Below are 16868 nucleotides of genomic sequence, written 5' to 3'. Positions count from 1 at the left end.
TTAAATTTAACTAGGACAATTCCTCACTTAAATCATTTTTTCTAAATGCAAAACTGTGCTATTCTATCTTGTTTTTTTTACTTAATGGAAAAGATTTGGAATCGGCAGTGTAGACTAGTGGTCAGGGCTCTCTGTATTGTGGACTGCATGGTCATGGATTAAAAGACCAGGTGAAAAGGCTTTTGTTGTGCCATTGAACAAGGTACTGCATTCAGATTGCTTCAGGGAAGCACTTCTGTACAAATGGACCTCTCCATGTTATTATTGTAAATTATGTTCTCAATTGGCTTGTGTGGTTAAATGATGGATATTTTTTTAAATAAAAATGGTCACATTATTGTGCTTTTTTACCATGGTAACTAGCAGCATCCATTGCCAAATAAAGAGACAGTTGTTCCCAATTCCTCCTGCACCATTTTCAGCCCATCAGACCCTGATCTGAGTTTCATTGGTTACTTTACATAGAAGACTTTCTGTACATAACTGAGGACTGCAGGAAATCATAAATGGGTTGTTCATCCCCTAACTGTAATCCTAACTGGTGTTCAGGAAACATAATCTGTGGCATAGAAGAGTCAACACTGACTGTGGAAAACTCCTGCAACCAAATTTGTTTTATCAAACCTATAAGGCTCACATTCTCTTTTTTTCAAATGAAAATCTTGGTCAGCAGAATTGTTCCTAATGTGTAATAAAAAGGGGCTTGCTGTGTGTGAATCTGGAGGGGATCTATGTAGCTATGCCATCCTGGAACTTCCATTGAAGCCATAACATAGCATTAATTGTATTTCACAATAGCATTGTCCATATGAGCTTCTATTCAAATTGTAGTGTAGCATTGATTGTATTTCGCAATGGCATTGTCAATATGAACTAAGGCTTCAGTGCCCTGTTGTTGCTGTATCCCTTTCATTGTGGCCTTATCGCACGACAGGTTATAGAAGCTGAGAGTCAGCATTTGTACTGTAAACACCAACAGGTTAGAGCTGTGATGGCAGTTTATTGGGTGTTGTGTTTACTGAGCTGTACAGAACAATTAATTATAGTCATTCTGCATTTTAAATAGACAATATTGTACAGTATTGTATTCAGGAATTTGCCAGGAGAGTCCTGTTAACATAGAAACATTTTAAACTGCCGCTGTTTTGTGTGAACAAAATAAATCCCTTTCACAGTTATCCTCAACTGGTCGGCAAAAACAAAACGCTTCCTGAAATTTTGGGCAAACATCAGATCAAAGATTTCCTAAAAAGGTTTATCAAAGTGAAAGGGAGTTTTCTATCCTTTTCCTTTTAAGTGTTATGTCCTTACTGTAACCGATGGGTGTGTAAATCTCTGAATAATCTGGATCTCGGACTAATGTCCTTGTGCAGCAGCGTTTTTAGTACTAGAGTTTCCCCTTCACAATGAAGTAGTGCATTCACGGAGGTCTGGTACATACTGTTTGAAAAATGCACGTTTCCTTTTTGAGTGTTTGTGGGGCCTGTATTCGTCCTCTTATTCCAGTTCAGTGGTACAGTGTCAGTGTGCTTTAATAGCAGCAACATCTTGAACACATTTACAGTATACTAAAATATTGGTCTGTTATAAATAAAGGCAATAACAAATGATCTCTGTAAATTAAGTTAATGTTATTTTCATGGTATATTTTTAATGATCTTAATTTCTTAGTCCTATGTCTTATACAGCAAGTTAGCTTGTTATTAACAAGGCAGAGGACTGAAAATTTAAAGATTATGAACAGTGCCGTTCTTCAGTTTGGCTGGGGTGCCATTCATTTAATTAAGTAATACTGAGAAAAGCAGACTTTTTTAGATCAGTAGTGCTGTTATCCCAACACAAATATTTTTTGTATATACTCAACAGTATTGTATCATGGACAGGACATCTATTTTAACTTGATAAGAGAATGAAATGCCGTAAAATAAACCAGATACACTCTGGGGACAATACTAACAATGTGCTTTAGTAATATATGCTTTTATTTGTGCTGTCATTATATAAAATGACTAAATAGTGAATCTCCCTAATTTATTATCATTAGCATGCTACATTTTAATGTAGCGAATATTTCATATGATGTAGAAACATAGTATTCTTTTTCCTAATGTGTCATCATTGTTTTCATTATTGAATTGCTGCATTACATTTTTTAGAAAACAAAGCTATTGTGGTAAAATGTGTGTTACTGAGAACATATTCTGTCACAGATGGGACACATCCATCTATGCTTAGTGATTATTGGTTGTACAGTGTACTGTAGATCATTTAGGACATGCAGATAAACGGTGCTCTAAAGTTCTGTTTCACTTTTTCTAAACAATCAAATGCAAAATTACTCTAGGTCACAGCACATGAGGTTTATTTTATTCATCATTATATACCTTTTTTTCATTAAAGGTACAGCTAATGTAGACATTAATAGTCTTTAGTTAAAAACCGAGCCTACTTATTAACTGTGTAAAGGAAATTTACTCATTGTCAATGCTTCATCACATGATGTCCCTATAAAACATATTTAGACCAGATATTTTAATCTTGCAAAAAGCTGTGTGTGCTTTTGATGCGTCTGCCAAACACATCTCCAGTCAAACTGTGCATTAAGCATTAACTTGATTTTTGCACTGTGTATTGAGCTAAAATAATTTCTTTAGCACAATAGGTAAATGAAAAATCAAACCAAGTGCACAATACTCATTGTATTGGAATGCATGCATGGCTTCACAGCGAACCCTGCGACCTTCTGGGCTCTAGAAGGAAGCAAGTGTTTCTTCCAATCAGCACTGATCCCCCTGCACAGAGGAGTCTGTCTACAATTCCTGAGTCTCCACCCTGTGTGCAGTCACGAGGTTCATAGCCTTGCACCCAGATCGAGTACAGTGAAAATGTTTACAAAGAACTATTGGTATTTAAAAACAAAAAAACACTGGTGTTAATGTTTTGAATGACAACATCGGTTCAGGTTTAGTGTTTATGTTGGTGGCAGAGTCCTGAAGTGTGACAGATTAGGGAGCTTTGACAGTGTTCATTGGTGATGGTTAATGTATAATGGATATATTTTTTGCAAATGTTTTTAGTAATAATAGGCAACAATGTTATTATTCTCTGAGGGTACCATTATTTATACATTCAACCAGATAGTTGTGCACAAACTAGTATGAATTAAAGAAATAACAAATGCAGAACACATAACCTTAGTGAAACAATGACTTAAGTCTGTTCTCTAAATTCAGATGTTTTGAAAATTTAGATTAAAAAAAAGGTTTCCTCCCTCCCCTCCTTAAGAGTATGTTTTAATAATGTATTTCTGAGTTTTTGATTATTACACATACTGTAGGCAGGAATTTCATTATCTCGCACAGTATTCAAATACAAAGCTAGCTCTTTGAATAGGATTGTCAAACTGTGCACAGTTGTCCCCCTCTGTGGTATATTCAATACTGTGGAATACCCCTTTATAAAGCTGAAATATTAAATAATTTAATGTTTAATTCGACTTCCAAATTTCACAGCGCTTTCTTGAAAATGTAGCTAAGTGTAACAAGCATTGTACTGCTGGCCCCAGTGGAAAATGTGCAGGAGTGCAGATGTTATAAATTGAATTAAAGATGCATGAAATCCAGGGCTGCGTCATCAGAGCCTTGACCTTTCATGAGTAATCGTGAGAGCAGGGAATCCAAAATGTAGTCTTACAGTGACCTGTCTCACTGTGCCCCATATCATCAAAGCTGATTAAGTTAAATCAGAGGTGAATCTTGTATTCTAGGATTTGGACTCAGCTGCACAGGAAACAAGAGCCATCATTGTTTGTTAATCTTTGGGGGGAAAAACTTTTTTTTTCTTTTTTTTTTTTCCAAGCAATGCAGAAATAGCTATACAGTAACTTCACTGCCATGTCTAAAAATGGCTCTGAAGTAGGCTGTCTTCCCTAGATACAGCCTTGGGTAGCTATTAGAACCTCTTGACTGCCTTAGTATTCTGCTTAGATGAGCACCATTAAATGGCAGTTCTGTTGCACACTGAAGATTGTCGTGCGTACTGCAGAGTCTCCTTTCATATGATAGTGTGCACTTAAGCTACTGTATGCGTCATTTCTGTTTACTGAACAGGATCTTGTGGTAAGAGGAAGCTTTACAGAAATTCATGATTAAGCTTTCCCAGAAGCTTCTCTGGATAGCCTATTTGCACTTGAATCTAAGCTTTACATTTTTAACTCTTTAACTATTAAGTGAACCTTGTGCTTAATACTGTATATGCAAAATTTGGAGTGCTCTAGATTTTTCAATGATAATTATAGGCCTAAAGGTTCTGTAAGCCTGTAATAGGCTGATGAAATGGATGGAAAGTAAAAGTTTTTAAAATATCTTTATTGGAGGAGAAAAATATTAAAAGGTAAAGCTAGACCTGACTTGATCGATTGAAAGGCAGTCTGATAAAATTCCACACCTTATTTCTAAAGAGACTTTAATGGCTGTGCTTTGTTATTGTGGGTGAATTTATCTTCATTCCTATTTTTTGTTTTTGTTTGTTCAGTAGCAACACTGTCTTGAAGTTACAAGTTGTTTTTGGTGTTGAATAGATGCAAATAGATTATCAACACTAGGTTCACTGTCTTACAATGAAATATTTGCTTACCTTAAGAAATGTTCTTCTGCTGCAAAGGATTTTTAGCTTAACGTTGTGGAAGTTGAATTTCTGGTACTGTATGGGCATAGTACTTCTTAATGAACATTTTCTCTCCTGCAGGGGTATTCATCCCTGACAGAAGAACCGAGGATTGTAGGATGTATTGCATGATATCATTGAATATGCATTGTGTTTGTTAGGGTAGGTGAAGAGAATTCCTATACCACAAAAACCAACAGACTGCCCACATCTTGGTTTAATTGTCATGCTAAGATCTGAAGCTTCTCTTGCCTTTTATGAAACAGAGGGGGGTTGATTCAACTTTAGTAAACATTTCCAAGATGCTCATTTTCCTGTAATTAAATTTCCAAAAGTCCCAAAACGTGTTTAGGTAAACTATAAAGCTGTCTTTATATGACAATAAAAATCAAAATATATGTATGCAGTTGGAGCTATGTTTTCTTAGGTTGCTTGTTGGAAACAGAAACAAAGTAAATGACATCTGTAATGTTGTAAAACCTCAATAAGTTACTTATGTTCTAAAATTATTTCCTGAGAACACTGCTGTGTTTGGCACTTCACAGCTATGGCACGTGAGAATCTCAAGACTGACTCTTGACTTGACTCTGTTTTTCAGATTCATGAACAGCAGAGCTGCTGCTAACTGCCGTTACCAGCCCACTTGCTATGAACATGCTGCTAACTGCTATACTCATGCGGTAAGCGCTTTTTGCGAAACCCTTGCTTTAATTTTAGTATTACATGCCACAAGAAGCAGTGTTAGAAATATTGTAAGCAAATAAGTTACATTTTGAGTCTAACAGTAAGATTCAATTTGTCATTGTCAGAGTTTTAGTGACTTTGTTTTCATGATTTTTCAGGAACAGTATAGTATTTTCATGCAGTAACCAGGACAGATTAGCTAATGGGCAGAGGAATAGATGACTGTTATGGATAAATTGACATTAGTCATATGTCAGTATTAGTCAATATCTTCCACATTGTAGAGGTCCTCAGTATTGGTGCAGTTACACCCTGGTGTATGTTGGGGAACATTCTAGAAAAGCACATCATATAGTGATAAAGCATTGTATAACAGATAACAAAGCAATTTTGAATAAGGATTCATGTAAAAGCGAAGGGTTAGGTTCAACAAACCTATATTTGTGGTTTTGGTATTGTTTATTTTCTTCTGTTGTGAAAGAGGTTTGATATGTGGTCTATAGTACTTAGAATATGGCTGTGTGGAGCTACTCAGCCCTTCCAGAGCACTCCCTTAGAGTTCTTTTTATTACCACCAGCAAATTAGTCACATTATTCATACTGATAGCTATCAGTTAAGGAGATGACAGTAAGTAAATTCTGCAATGAAGCAGATTTGTAGGCTGCAGGTTAAGTAGTCCTTCTTTGCTGTTCATCCAGGCTTTTAAATTAAGTGATAAGCATTATTCTACCCAATTCAAATCTCATCTAACGTTACAATAATTATATTTAGAAAGACTTTAAAATAGCTATATCAATATAACTCTTAATGTTTTTCTTTTTTCTGTCTATGCACACATCCTGCTCTGTTTGGCTTTATGGTACATCTACAAGCCATGGGTGGACAATGCAGAAGAACATAATAAAAGCATGCCTGTCAAACGCTAGTTGTCACAGGATGGGAATGGGTGCATGTGATAGAACCTGCAAGGGTACGCTGGGTGTCTGCATATGCTGTACGTTACCTTCAAACTGCACTTTTCCATTGCAGTTCCTTATCGTCCCTGCATTTGTGGGCACAGCCCTGCTGTACCGTCTGTCTGACGACCGCTGGGAAAGGCTCACGGCCTGGGTGTATGGCATGGGACTTTGCACGCTTTTCCTGGTGTCCACCGTTTTTCACATCGTCTCCTGGAAGAAAAGCCACATGAGGTGAGGGACCTCTTGGAACCTTCTTGGTGCAACAACGTGGGGGGAAAACACAAAGACGTTGCCCATCTGCTCAGCTGCTTGACAGAACAAAAGCCTTTCCTTGTTGAAATAGGAACTGATTTAATGATTGTTTTTCTTGCTGCAGGGCCGTGGAGCACTGTTTCCACATGTGTGATAGAATGGTGATCTATTTCTTCATTGCTGCCTCCTATACACCGTGGTGAGCTAAATTTACTTATTTCAAACTGCTGTGTGTATATATTCTAGATATGCAAGTGTGAATGTACGCCTTGAGTCAGGAATCCGAAGTGAACAGAGGTATACAAATTTAAAAAGTATTTAACATGTAAAACTGGTTAGAATCCCATGGTCATTTTTCTTTAAGATACCTTTACATTTCAGTCTTACTCACTTATCCTGTAATGTAATCAGTGTGGAAATCTGGTCCCAACACCAGCTTGACTAACAAGACAATTCATAAAAGAGCTTCTTCCTGTAGTCAATCATTAAAAGCTTTAGTGTGGTTGCATGACAACTTCATAAACTCATCATCTTTATAAATAATGAACAATAAGTGAGTACCTAAGCTTATCCTTTTACAGAACCAAGACTTAGTCACCAGGTCTCTCTGGATCCTAACCACATCCAAATGCAACTCTTTCAGTATTGGACAAATAAAGGCAATAAGAGACCTTATTTAGAACAAAACTGCTCTCTGCAATGATGTTTAACCAGAGGAAGCCTTTCTCTCTGTACCGCATTAATTAATCAAAATACAAACCACAAAAGGGAAATACTTTCCACAAATACAGGCCCTTTTCTAAATTTAAGGCAGTCTTCAAATTTCGTTTATCTTGTACATTTCTGTCAATCAGAAGGCCCAAAGCACAACAGAAGGTGTGTAAAATTGGTCATATTGCAATACTGCTTTCATTGGTGGGGAGGGGATAAAAGCTAGCAATAGATGGCCAGACCTGTACACAACACTGATCTTAATGCTTATTGACACTCACCTGTGCGCTTGTGATTTAATTACTATACTGTATACTTGTACTCTCACTAAAACAATGGTTTAAGTTTAGTGAATGCAGCCTACTGTACCAGCAGCTTCACTTATCTACTTTTTTATTCTCTTGAGAGGTGATCACAATGCTCAGTGGCTATACTGCAATCCACATTCTGTAGATATCCTTAATATCCTTTGTACTACATTAAAATATAATACCATAAATATGATACTAATGACAGCACAGTGGCACTGTGGTTAGCATTGCTGCCTTGCAGCACTGGGGCTCTGGGTTCAGTTCTGGACCCACGTGGATTTTGGATGTTCTCTCCTGTTCGCATGTGCTTCCTCTGGGTGCTTCGGTTTCCTCCCATAGTCTAAAAACATACTTGCAGGGTAACTGGTTTCTGGGAAAATTGGCCCTAGGTGTGTATGTCTCTGAGTCTGCCCTGCAGTGGACTGGCTTCCTTCCCAGGGTGTATCCTGCCTTGTGCCTGTTGCTTGCCAGGGAAGACTCCAGCTCTCTCACTACACTGAATTGGATGAAGTGGTTAGAAAATGGATAGATACAAAACATCACACCAGGCACTCAGAACTGGGGGAAGAACATTTTCTCATGCGTGTAGTTGTGACACGTCTGTCACATGCTTTAAACACTTTGGCTCTCGAGTGAAGCCAGTTGGTTTTAAGTATCCTGTTGATTTTTTTCTCTTTATAGCTGATTCATTTAACTGCATTAGGATGCCTACTGCACACACAGACACATGTACTTATAGTAGATGTGTGATTTATTTTTTCAGGTTGAATCTCCGTGAGCTTGGACCCTTAGCATCGCACATGCGCTGGTTTATCTGGTTCATGGCAGCAGCAGGAACCATATATGTGTTTAATTACCATGAAAAGTAAGTCCACCCATATTATTGTACTGTAAGATTAAAAGTAAGTATAAATGCACTCAGATGCATGAAATAGAAACTCCACATTACATGCATCTCATGTCCATCTCTTTTTATTCTTTTTTTCTATAAGTAGGTTAAGGCAAGTATCTCTGAAATCCACAAAAGGAGTATATACAAGTCAGTAAAAATGATACTGATTCTAGGAAATAATTGTAAACGATGACTGGAAACTAATTAGTTTTGAACAAAAATATTACAATGTTTATCACTTTTTAAGTATGTTGCATAATGTTTATTATACCAATGTAAACCTTGGTTTTAAGGTATTTGCTTAGCCATTTCTGTATGGTACAATAACACTATAGTTTTACATTCTTCAACTTCTTGAATGTTGGTGTATATGTAATACAACTTTGAAAAGTCCAGTGGTTTCTGCATGTTATCTGACCTGGGGTGGAACCAGTACAGACTGTTTCAGAGCAGTGAAAGCTTTTGTTTTGCCTGTGTAATCTCAGATTTCTGGGGACAGCTTCTGAAGGAATTGGTGCCTGGGTAAATCCCATCACCCTTGAATATGAAACTAACCCAATAGTGATGTTACAGACTCATGAAATGACTCATGTTAGACCTTAACCATAAAAGTGTTCCTAAATGCTAATAGATTAAGAACTTAAAAAGAGTTTAGAAAGTTGCAATTATAGGATACCGTAAGAGAATTTACTTAGGGCAGGGGTTCATAGCCTATGGGGAATGACCCAAAAATGCGTCACTGTGATCCTCTTTGATAAATTGATGTTTCCTTGTACATAATTTAATTTTTTAGAAATCCTAGCACCACAGAAAAAAAAAGTGTTATTACAGCTTAGCATTGAATGATTTAAAAATTATTATTAATGAAAACACCTAAGACACAAAAATGTTTTGTAACTTTCTTTAACAAAGAATTGTTTAGGGACCAGATTAACATCTTCATTAAATTGCTATCTTCATTAAGAAAAATGTCACACTCCCTAATTAATTCGTATAAAGGACAATGATCAATAAATTAATTCAAAACATCAAGTATAACTCTTGGTAAGCAAGCATTCCTGGGTGAAACACATGCGAGATTAACAGATATTCCTCGGGGGACTGCTAAATCCTGGAGGATGTGACTAAATACAGCTGAGCGCACAGCCCGTTTGACAGTGACATCAAAGATTTGACTAATAACGTTTCAAGCATTGCTGGCTTTCAAGCTCAGCTTATTGAGATATTAAAAACAGAGGCATTGCTCTACAATTTTAAAACCAAGCAGAATCACTAAGTGCTTTCTGGATCAAAGTGGGGGGGGGGGGGGGCTATTCTGGAAAATGAGACTTTGAAGGTTTTACTGCCCTTCTCTACAACCTACTTGTATGAAGCATGTTTTTCAGCACTTGCCATCATAAAAATTAAACTTTGAAATGAACCAGGCTAAGTTTTGCAACCACGGCATGACTTCACATGCAGCCTTTCAAACACACCACCACACTTTGAACAACATTTAAAGCCTGTGCACATTAATATATTGATAACTGTTTTCATTTTGTTTTCTAGTTTGTGCTTTTGCAAAACTATTGTGTAACTAAATAAACTAATTGTTAATTGTATTTTAATATTATAATTACCCAATTTCCTAAGCAGTAGTTGTATTTTAGTAACAATAATATACTTCATTTCTAGACAACTTTAATTAAAAGGAAGTTAATTCAAAACTGAATCATGGGTTCACAAGTGTAATCTGGGTCCTAGCCAAAAAAGGTTAAAATCCCCTGCCCTAAAGACTTTGTTGCTGTGTGCAGTCTTTAGCTTGTCTCTTAATGCTTTATTTTACACATGCAAACCAATGTTAAGGATTGTCTTTATTATACTTATAATCCCCCATAGTCCATTACTCTGCAACGCATATACTGTAGTGTATTCCAGCCCTCTCTGTGTCAGTAAACCACTGGATTAACTTTGTACAGTTCAAGGTAGCTGTCGATATACAGTAACTGATTTGCTTCCTTTTAAATCCCGTTCTGAAAGAGAACAGCTTGAGTGTTCAACAATGTCCTTGCCAGGATATAAAAAATGATTCCACATCATTCCATAAAATGATTCTACTTAAACCAGGATGCATGATTAAGGTCTGTTCAAAAGCTCCTTGCTAGAAAGAGCCAGGCCATTTAAATGGATAACTAACTACAACCCAGCTCTTCATGTCTTTTTGGAAAATGTTTTTGTTAATTGATCAAATCAGCTCAAATATTTAAAGTGTGCTTTTCTTTATAGGTATAAAGTTGTTGAGCTCATCTTCTATCTAACAATGGGTTTTTTTCCTGCATTGGTTGTGACATCAATGGTACTGTATGCATTTGATTTTTCTTCTCAAATTCTCAATAGCTTTCTCTGTCATTACAAATGAGGTAAAAAAATGATAGCACTTTTTACCAAATCACTGCATTATGTTGATACGTAATGAATTGTTCCTAAAATAATATTCTGTTATTCGTGTTTTTTGGCAGCCCATTATATTGAAAATGAGTAAAAAGTTCCATTGTCTTTTAAAAGTAATTCTGTCCGATTGCTGACAGTGCAAAATTCCAATTCCAGCTTTACTCATCTGCTATTTCATTTAGTGTGCAATCCGGAGCCAGTGCTGTGACTGGCAGCACATTGTAAGAGGAAACTGTAACTGGAAATAACATCAGCCTGAACCGAATTATGACATCTGAATATATCTGCAGCTTTAGACTCTAGGCTTGAGCAACATTTCAGCACTTTATTTAAAAGCTTAGTCAACAAATAAAAGGAAAAGGTACAGAAATAAACTCAGATAGACATACTGAGCTTTCTTGTGATAGAATGCCTTCTCAGAATTAAAAAGTCCTAAACAAAATCTACTTTGTTTCAGCAGTTTGTGTAATGTCTGAGAGAAGACTTCTTCTGTGTTGCATTCTTGGTCACTTATTTCAAATGGTTTAAGGGATGAGTTGAAGTCTTACTGTACTGGAAGATCCTAAGTAATATAAAAGAAGGCGATGCAGTATGTTTTTTTGCCTTATTATTTCATTCCAAAATGAAAGTTCAGTAAAAAGAGTGGTACTGATCTGCTTTTCAAAGAAGTCTTTAGAAAAATCATGTACTGTCAGAAACACTGGCAGGCAATCATCACACGCTAAATGGCCGATTCTTTCTAAACCTGCATTAGTAACACATAAATGTTTCTTGCCAGTTCCTCACTTCTAAAATTACTTTTACTAAAACTTAACTTTTAAAAAACTTTTTTACAAAGAACATCACTTATTTAAATACTGTGATAATTAGTCATTATGAGGATAGTGTTAATTTTCTCTGTGTTTTGCAACACTACAATACAAGCATCTATGCACAAATACAGGGTTATTATTAATGTTGTCTCCCTTATATTTGGCTTTCTAATTCATTTAATTGTATTCCATTATTACAAAGATATGACAGTTTAATGCTGTCAACTTTCATGACCTTGAGCCAGTTCAGAAACCACTTGCATGTCATAATATATTTTCTTTTAAAATGATTAAGTTGACTCTGTTTAGAGAAAACAAATCATAGGTCCAAACTCAAACATTTAGCATATCATTTCTAAACATTTTTCAGTTTTGTTGTACTATAAAAAAACTCTGAAGAGCATTAACAAAGATAGTGGGTGAATCACTGGCTCCTAGAGCTAAGCCTTTCTGTTGTCAAAAATGATAGAAGATTGGTTTCTTGTAAAAAAGAAAAATATTGATTTAAAATCTTCTTCACGATTGATTAGATAAGCCTTTCAGACCTAGTACAGAATCCCCTTTTTACCTAATCCCTTACCTGTGTTATTTTTAAAACTTTAAATACTGTAAAGAAAACAGAGGAAATGAGCATAGTATTTCATGTACTTTGTTTGCAATGTTTTTTCACATAAAAAAGTTTTCTCAATTATGTGTGAGAATATAAACTTTGTCTTTTTTCCCCCTTTTCTTTTTATCAGAATAACACCGAGGGACTGCATGAATTAGCGTGGGGAGGGCTTATCTACTGTCTTGGTGTGATCTTTTTCAAGAGTGACGGCATTATTCCTTTTGCCCATGCTATCTGGCACATCTTTGTTGCCCTGGCTGCGGCGGTACATTACTACGCCATTTGGAAATACCTGTACAGAAGTCCTGTCACTGAGCTTATCAGAGATGTATGAAAAACAAGACCCACACTGGCATTGCACTAGACTTCTCTGAACATTTTTTTGTATTTCAAAAAGGTTCCAGTGTTCTTGCACATAACAAAATGAGACTTGGAAATGTTTTTTAACGCCCAAGAGGCAAAACCAACAGCCAAACGTTTACGAACATAACAGTGTGTTGTTTACTGTTTTATAACCACAAGATTACAGTGCATGAGCTGTTTCTGGGATGACTTACAACAGCTCAAGCTTCAATAACTTTTCATTCTTTTTTAGTACAACTTCAGTCTGAAGTGTAAGGAGGTAAAAGTCAAATTAGATGACCATTGGTATTATTCTGTGTTTTTTGGTTGAAAAAAAAGTTTGTTTGCATTCCTTAAAATGAAAACGTACAACTTTGTTCCCCTCAAGAGAGGTTTAACTTAAAAGGAAAACATTATTCAAGAAAATGCTGAATGACTGACCTCAATCTTTTATGAAAAAATGTAGCCAAATAAGGAGTGGGATACATTCCATATATTGTACAAATAGTTTCATACCTCAGTTGTAGTAATTCTGTTAGATCTTTTACATTTTTGCTCACATTTTGGAACCAATTTTTATCTGTATTTTAACAAAGTAAATTATTATTGTACATTACCAGTATTGATCCAGATATTTCCCTGGATAAAACAACATTCTTCCATTTTTTTATTTAAATATTCAAAATTGAATGTGTTCAATCGGTAGACCAAGTTTTTGATTAACTTAATATTCAAATGGCATTTTTGGGATGTGATTCCGTAAAGTTCAAGTGAGTCACAAAACTGAACAACTGCAAATCTTGTAGTCTAATCAGTATTCTTTGGGAAAAAAAGTGGAAGAGTTTCATAGGTTCATATTTCTGAGAGGCTCTTCTCTTAACTGTTGCCAGCTTGTATTTATTGAGCCTTATCATGTTATTTGAAATAGAAATTTCATTTGTTTGCATTATGGAAATAGCCGGACATCTAAAACCCAAGAAAATGAACCTGAACCTTAAATCAAAACATGAGCCTTGAAAACTGAATCGGTATCATTTTCATTCAGGTCTGCAAACAATTACTTAAATTCACTGTCATATTTATTTTAGTGTTGAGAATTCAGGTGCAGTTAAGAATCATGAAATCCATGTAAAGGAACTATGGTATTTGAAAATGATAATGCAATTCCATTTATCAGCAGTTATGTATTGTTCAAATGTTCATCTCTGCTTCAAGCTATATCTACTTCAGTATAACTAAAGATGAACTCTGATTAACACTGTTACTTCCTAATGAGTTAATAAGGTATTGCAATATTTGAAACACTGAACAATTAATGTTGACTGAAATCGTGAAGAAAATGACTCTGAAAAGGGATCTATAATGCGGGTCCCTGTATTATACATCTATGATATTAAAACCCATTGTCTTGTTTAGTCATCTGAATTTAACCACTGAAAATGAAAAATTTGCATCTGTACAGCATTAGAAAACAGCTCCTGTGTTTTTCACAGGAGAATGTGCAAGTCAAATACTCAGTTGGTTACACAGGTGAAGAATTGCAGAGGTTACAGATGGCTTGTGCCTTTATTTTGGGAAATTCACTCTGCCACTCACTGTAATACCCCCTTTATCAGGATTTTGCTAACTTAATTTCGAATTGCACAGATCTTTGAACCAGCTTGTCTATAGCATGCTAATATTATGAACGTAGTGGTACTCTTTGGACAGAATCTGCCCTGAGTGCACTTCTGAGTACTGATTCTGAAATTAATGGATAATTGTGTCTAATGAAGAAATAGTGTCCATTGATCCCGGCTAAAACTAAAACTCTTTCATGTGGTCTTCAAAGTGTTGTGCACTAGAGTTCTGCTGATCAAATAGATTTCTAAGGGGAAGAGATAATGAGGAAGTGATGACTCAATTCAAAGCCATTCTGTAATGCAGATGTTATGGGTGCCAGCTGGCCACAGTTATACCTGAAAAAAACACCTTCAAATGGAAGTTATCGCATTAAAAAATAGCACTTTGCACAAAAATCACAATGGTGCATAAGCTGTGCAGCTAAGGGGAATCTGTTCATTTGGTTGCCTTTGAAACTGTTGTAAAAACCCTCACATCCCATGTGTTCATTTATGATGGCTGATGAAATTTCAAAAATAATGTACACTTGGGCTTTGTGTGAATGATGCAACTTGCCATACTCTACATGCCAGCAGTTAAGAGATTTTTTAAACCAAATCCTCTTGTGTGATCTAAGAAATGTATGTCACATTGCATATGACTGAAATCGTGCATGCACATTTAGTGAATTTTATGCGTTTCTCACGTCAGAAGAGGAGTATTTGCCAATTTTTCTGCAATATTATGGACATCATTCAATGCCTGCTTTGAAACCATTTGTACATGATAATTCACCTTACATAATATTAACATGAAAACCCATTTTATGTACTGCTTCATTATATTTTCTGTATTAAACTTTTTTTCTTATGGGGGAAAGGTCAAAAGAGGGAAACCACTGTACTGTACCAATTCAGAATGAGTAATATTATAGTAAATGTATTAATTTGCTAGACAGTTTTTTTTTGTCTCTAGTGAAAGTGTTTAGTATAATTTTGCCCTAGTCTTGCAGTGATATCAGAGGTTGATTCAGCCTTCCTTGTCCATTAATTGTGGTTATTCTGGGATTAACTGATCTCTTAACTAATACGTTGAATATTTCATCTGTGGCACATACTGTACCTTTACCTGTTTTTTTAATACTGCATAATGTTTTGTCTTTGAAACTCTTCTGTGAACACCAGTGCTGTGTATCTAGAACACCATGCACGGTACCAGTTTATGTCAAAAGTTTCTTTTGTTCAATTTCTAATGTGTGTGTGAATTAATAAAAAAATAAAAATTAAGTTTGTCAGCCTTTTGCATTGCACAATGCAATAGATTTTGTCAGTAGATTTGCTAATGTTGTTGGTGTACTTAAAAGGGGAATGCTATTTTTGGGGGGGTTAAAACAAATCAGCATTGATGAGTGCATTTCAAGCCACAATGTCACATGTACACAGTAACATGTAAAATCTCCAATTTACATCACAAAATAAATGAAATTTCCAGGTATGCGCAGCTCCATATTGCTGTGATTGTCTGTGATTCAGAATGAGGCAACAAAACTTCCAGTGTCATGAAAAAGCCCTATTACATTGTGAACAAGCAGGCTTGTTAATCCATCTTTTAATTCAATAGAAATATTGCTCACGACCTTGAGACAGTTTTGCCGACAAAAACTACTTGTTTACTCTGAATGCAGATCACGTTGTACCATATCTACCCTGAAATACCTGCTGCAAAACTGGTACTTATTCACTCACACATCGCTGCAATCACTATAATAGCATCACATTAGTCATTACAGTGACTAGTGAGCAGATGAGTTTAAGTCACAATTCTTGTGATCTCTGGCTCTCGCCCGTGGCGAGACCATTGGTTTGCAATAACATAGCGACTTTTTAAGCAAAGTTAACAAATTTATGCTTAATTCTGAATTTGGAAAATTGTCCGATACTGTCACTTTATTTTGTTACTGAGTTTTAATATTTATTATAATATTAATAACTGGTCTGAGAAATTGGGACTGCATTTCCCCTTTATTGTGTATTGTGTATCAAAGGTGAATGTTTCTGCAGTGTATTTTTCTTGTTTCCAGACATGTTCAATAGCATTTGAACTGCATTGGGACTCTTTGGTGTATATGGACGTACTGTAGCCATTGCCCAATCAATTTCTTTCAGGAAAAATTGTTTTTGAGGGCGTGGTATGTGGTACTGTCTTCCTGCAGTAAACGTCCTGCAAAACATAAATCTGGAATTGTGGTAGGTATGTTTCTTGGACTCGGGTGTAACCTTCCTCATTTCACACTTCTATTGATGATCATCAATATGGAACATGTCATAATCCACAAGCAATTAAGGTGAAAGAGATGGAATGAGATGAAGTTTCTTCCCTGGGCATTAAAGTGTCTAGACTTGAATGATATCTGAAATATTGTGGATGACAGGTTCAAATTTAAAAACGGATATATAAAATGGCTAATTCATCTGGAGCAGAAATACTTTGAAGAAAATATGGTTAAAAAAAAAAGCTTTGACAGCAAAATTCTGTTATAGGAAGGTTTTGGCTTACTGTATATCTTAGTTTGATAACTACACTGTTGATCAAACGTA

The 16868-nt window shown here is 35.8% G+C and overlaps 1 protein-coding gene across 6 annotated transcripts in view; it reads left to right on the top strand.

Moving 5' to 3' along the window:
• mmd (monocyte to macrophage differentiation-associated) overlaps positions 1 to 15557 on the top strand; it is a 35057-nt gene extending 19500 nt beyond the window's left edge. For 4 of the 6 annotated variants that reach the window (XM_015356462.2, XM_015356460.2, XM_069194506.1 and 1 more), the window contains exons 2-7: positions 5264 to 5345; positions 6380 to 6540; positions 6686 to 6760; positions 8347 to 8448; positions 10741 to 10810; positions 12458 to 15557. In XM_015356462.2, coding sequence (XP_015211948.1) covers positions 5264 to 5345; positions 6380 to 6540; positions 6686 to 6760; positions 8347 to 8448; positions 10741 to 10810; positions 12458 to 12661 — 694 coding nt within the window. In that variant the 3' untranslated portion in view covers positions 12662 to 15557. Of the gene's footprint in view, positions 1 to 4746; positions 4828 to 5263; positions 5346 to 6379; positions 6541 to 6685; positions 6761 to 8346; positions 8449 to 10740; positions 10811 to 12457 lie in introns of all 6 variants that reach the window. The other 2 variants (XM_015356464.2, XM_015356463.2) reach the window with 1 other exon arrangement.
• The last annotated feature ends 1311 nt before the right edge of the window (positions 15558 to 16868 follow it).

Source organism: Lepisosteus oculatus, chromosome 9, assembly GCF_040954835.1.
Source record: "Lepisosteus oculatus isolate fLepOcu1 chromosome 9, fLepOcu1.hap2, whole genome shotgun sequence".
NCBI lineage: Eukaryota > Metazoa > Chordata > Actinopteri > Semionotiformes > Lepisosteidae > Lepisosteus > Lepisosteus oculatus.
The sequence above is the reverse complement of the archived record's forward strand: the minus strand, read 5'-3'. Positions and strand labels throughout refer to the sequence as shown.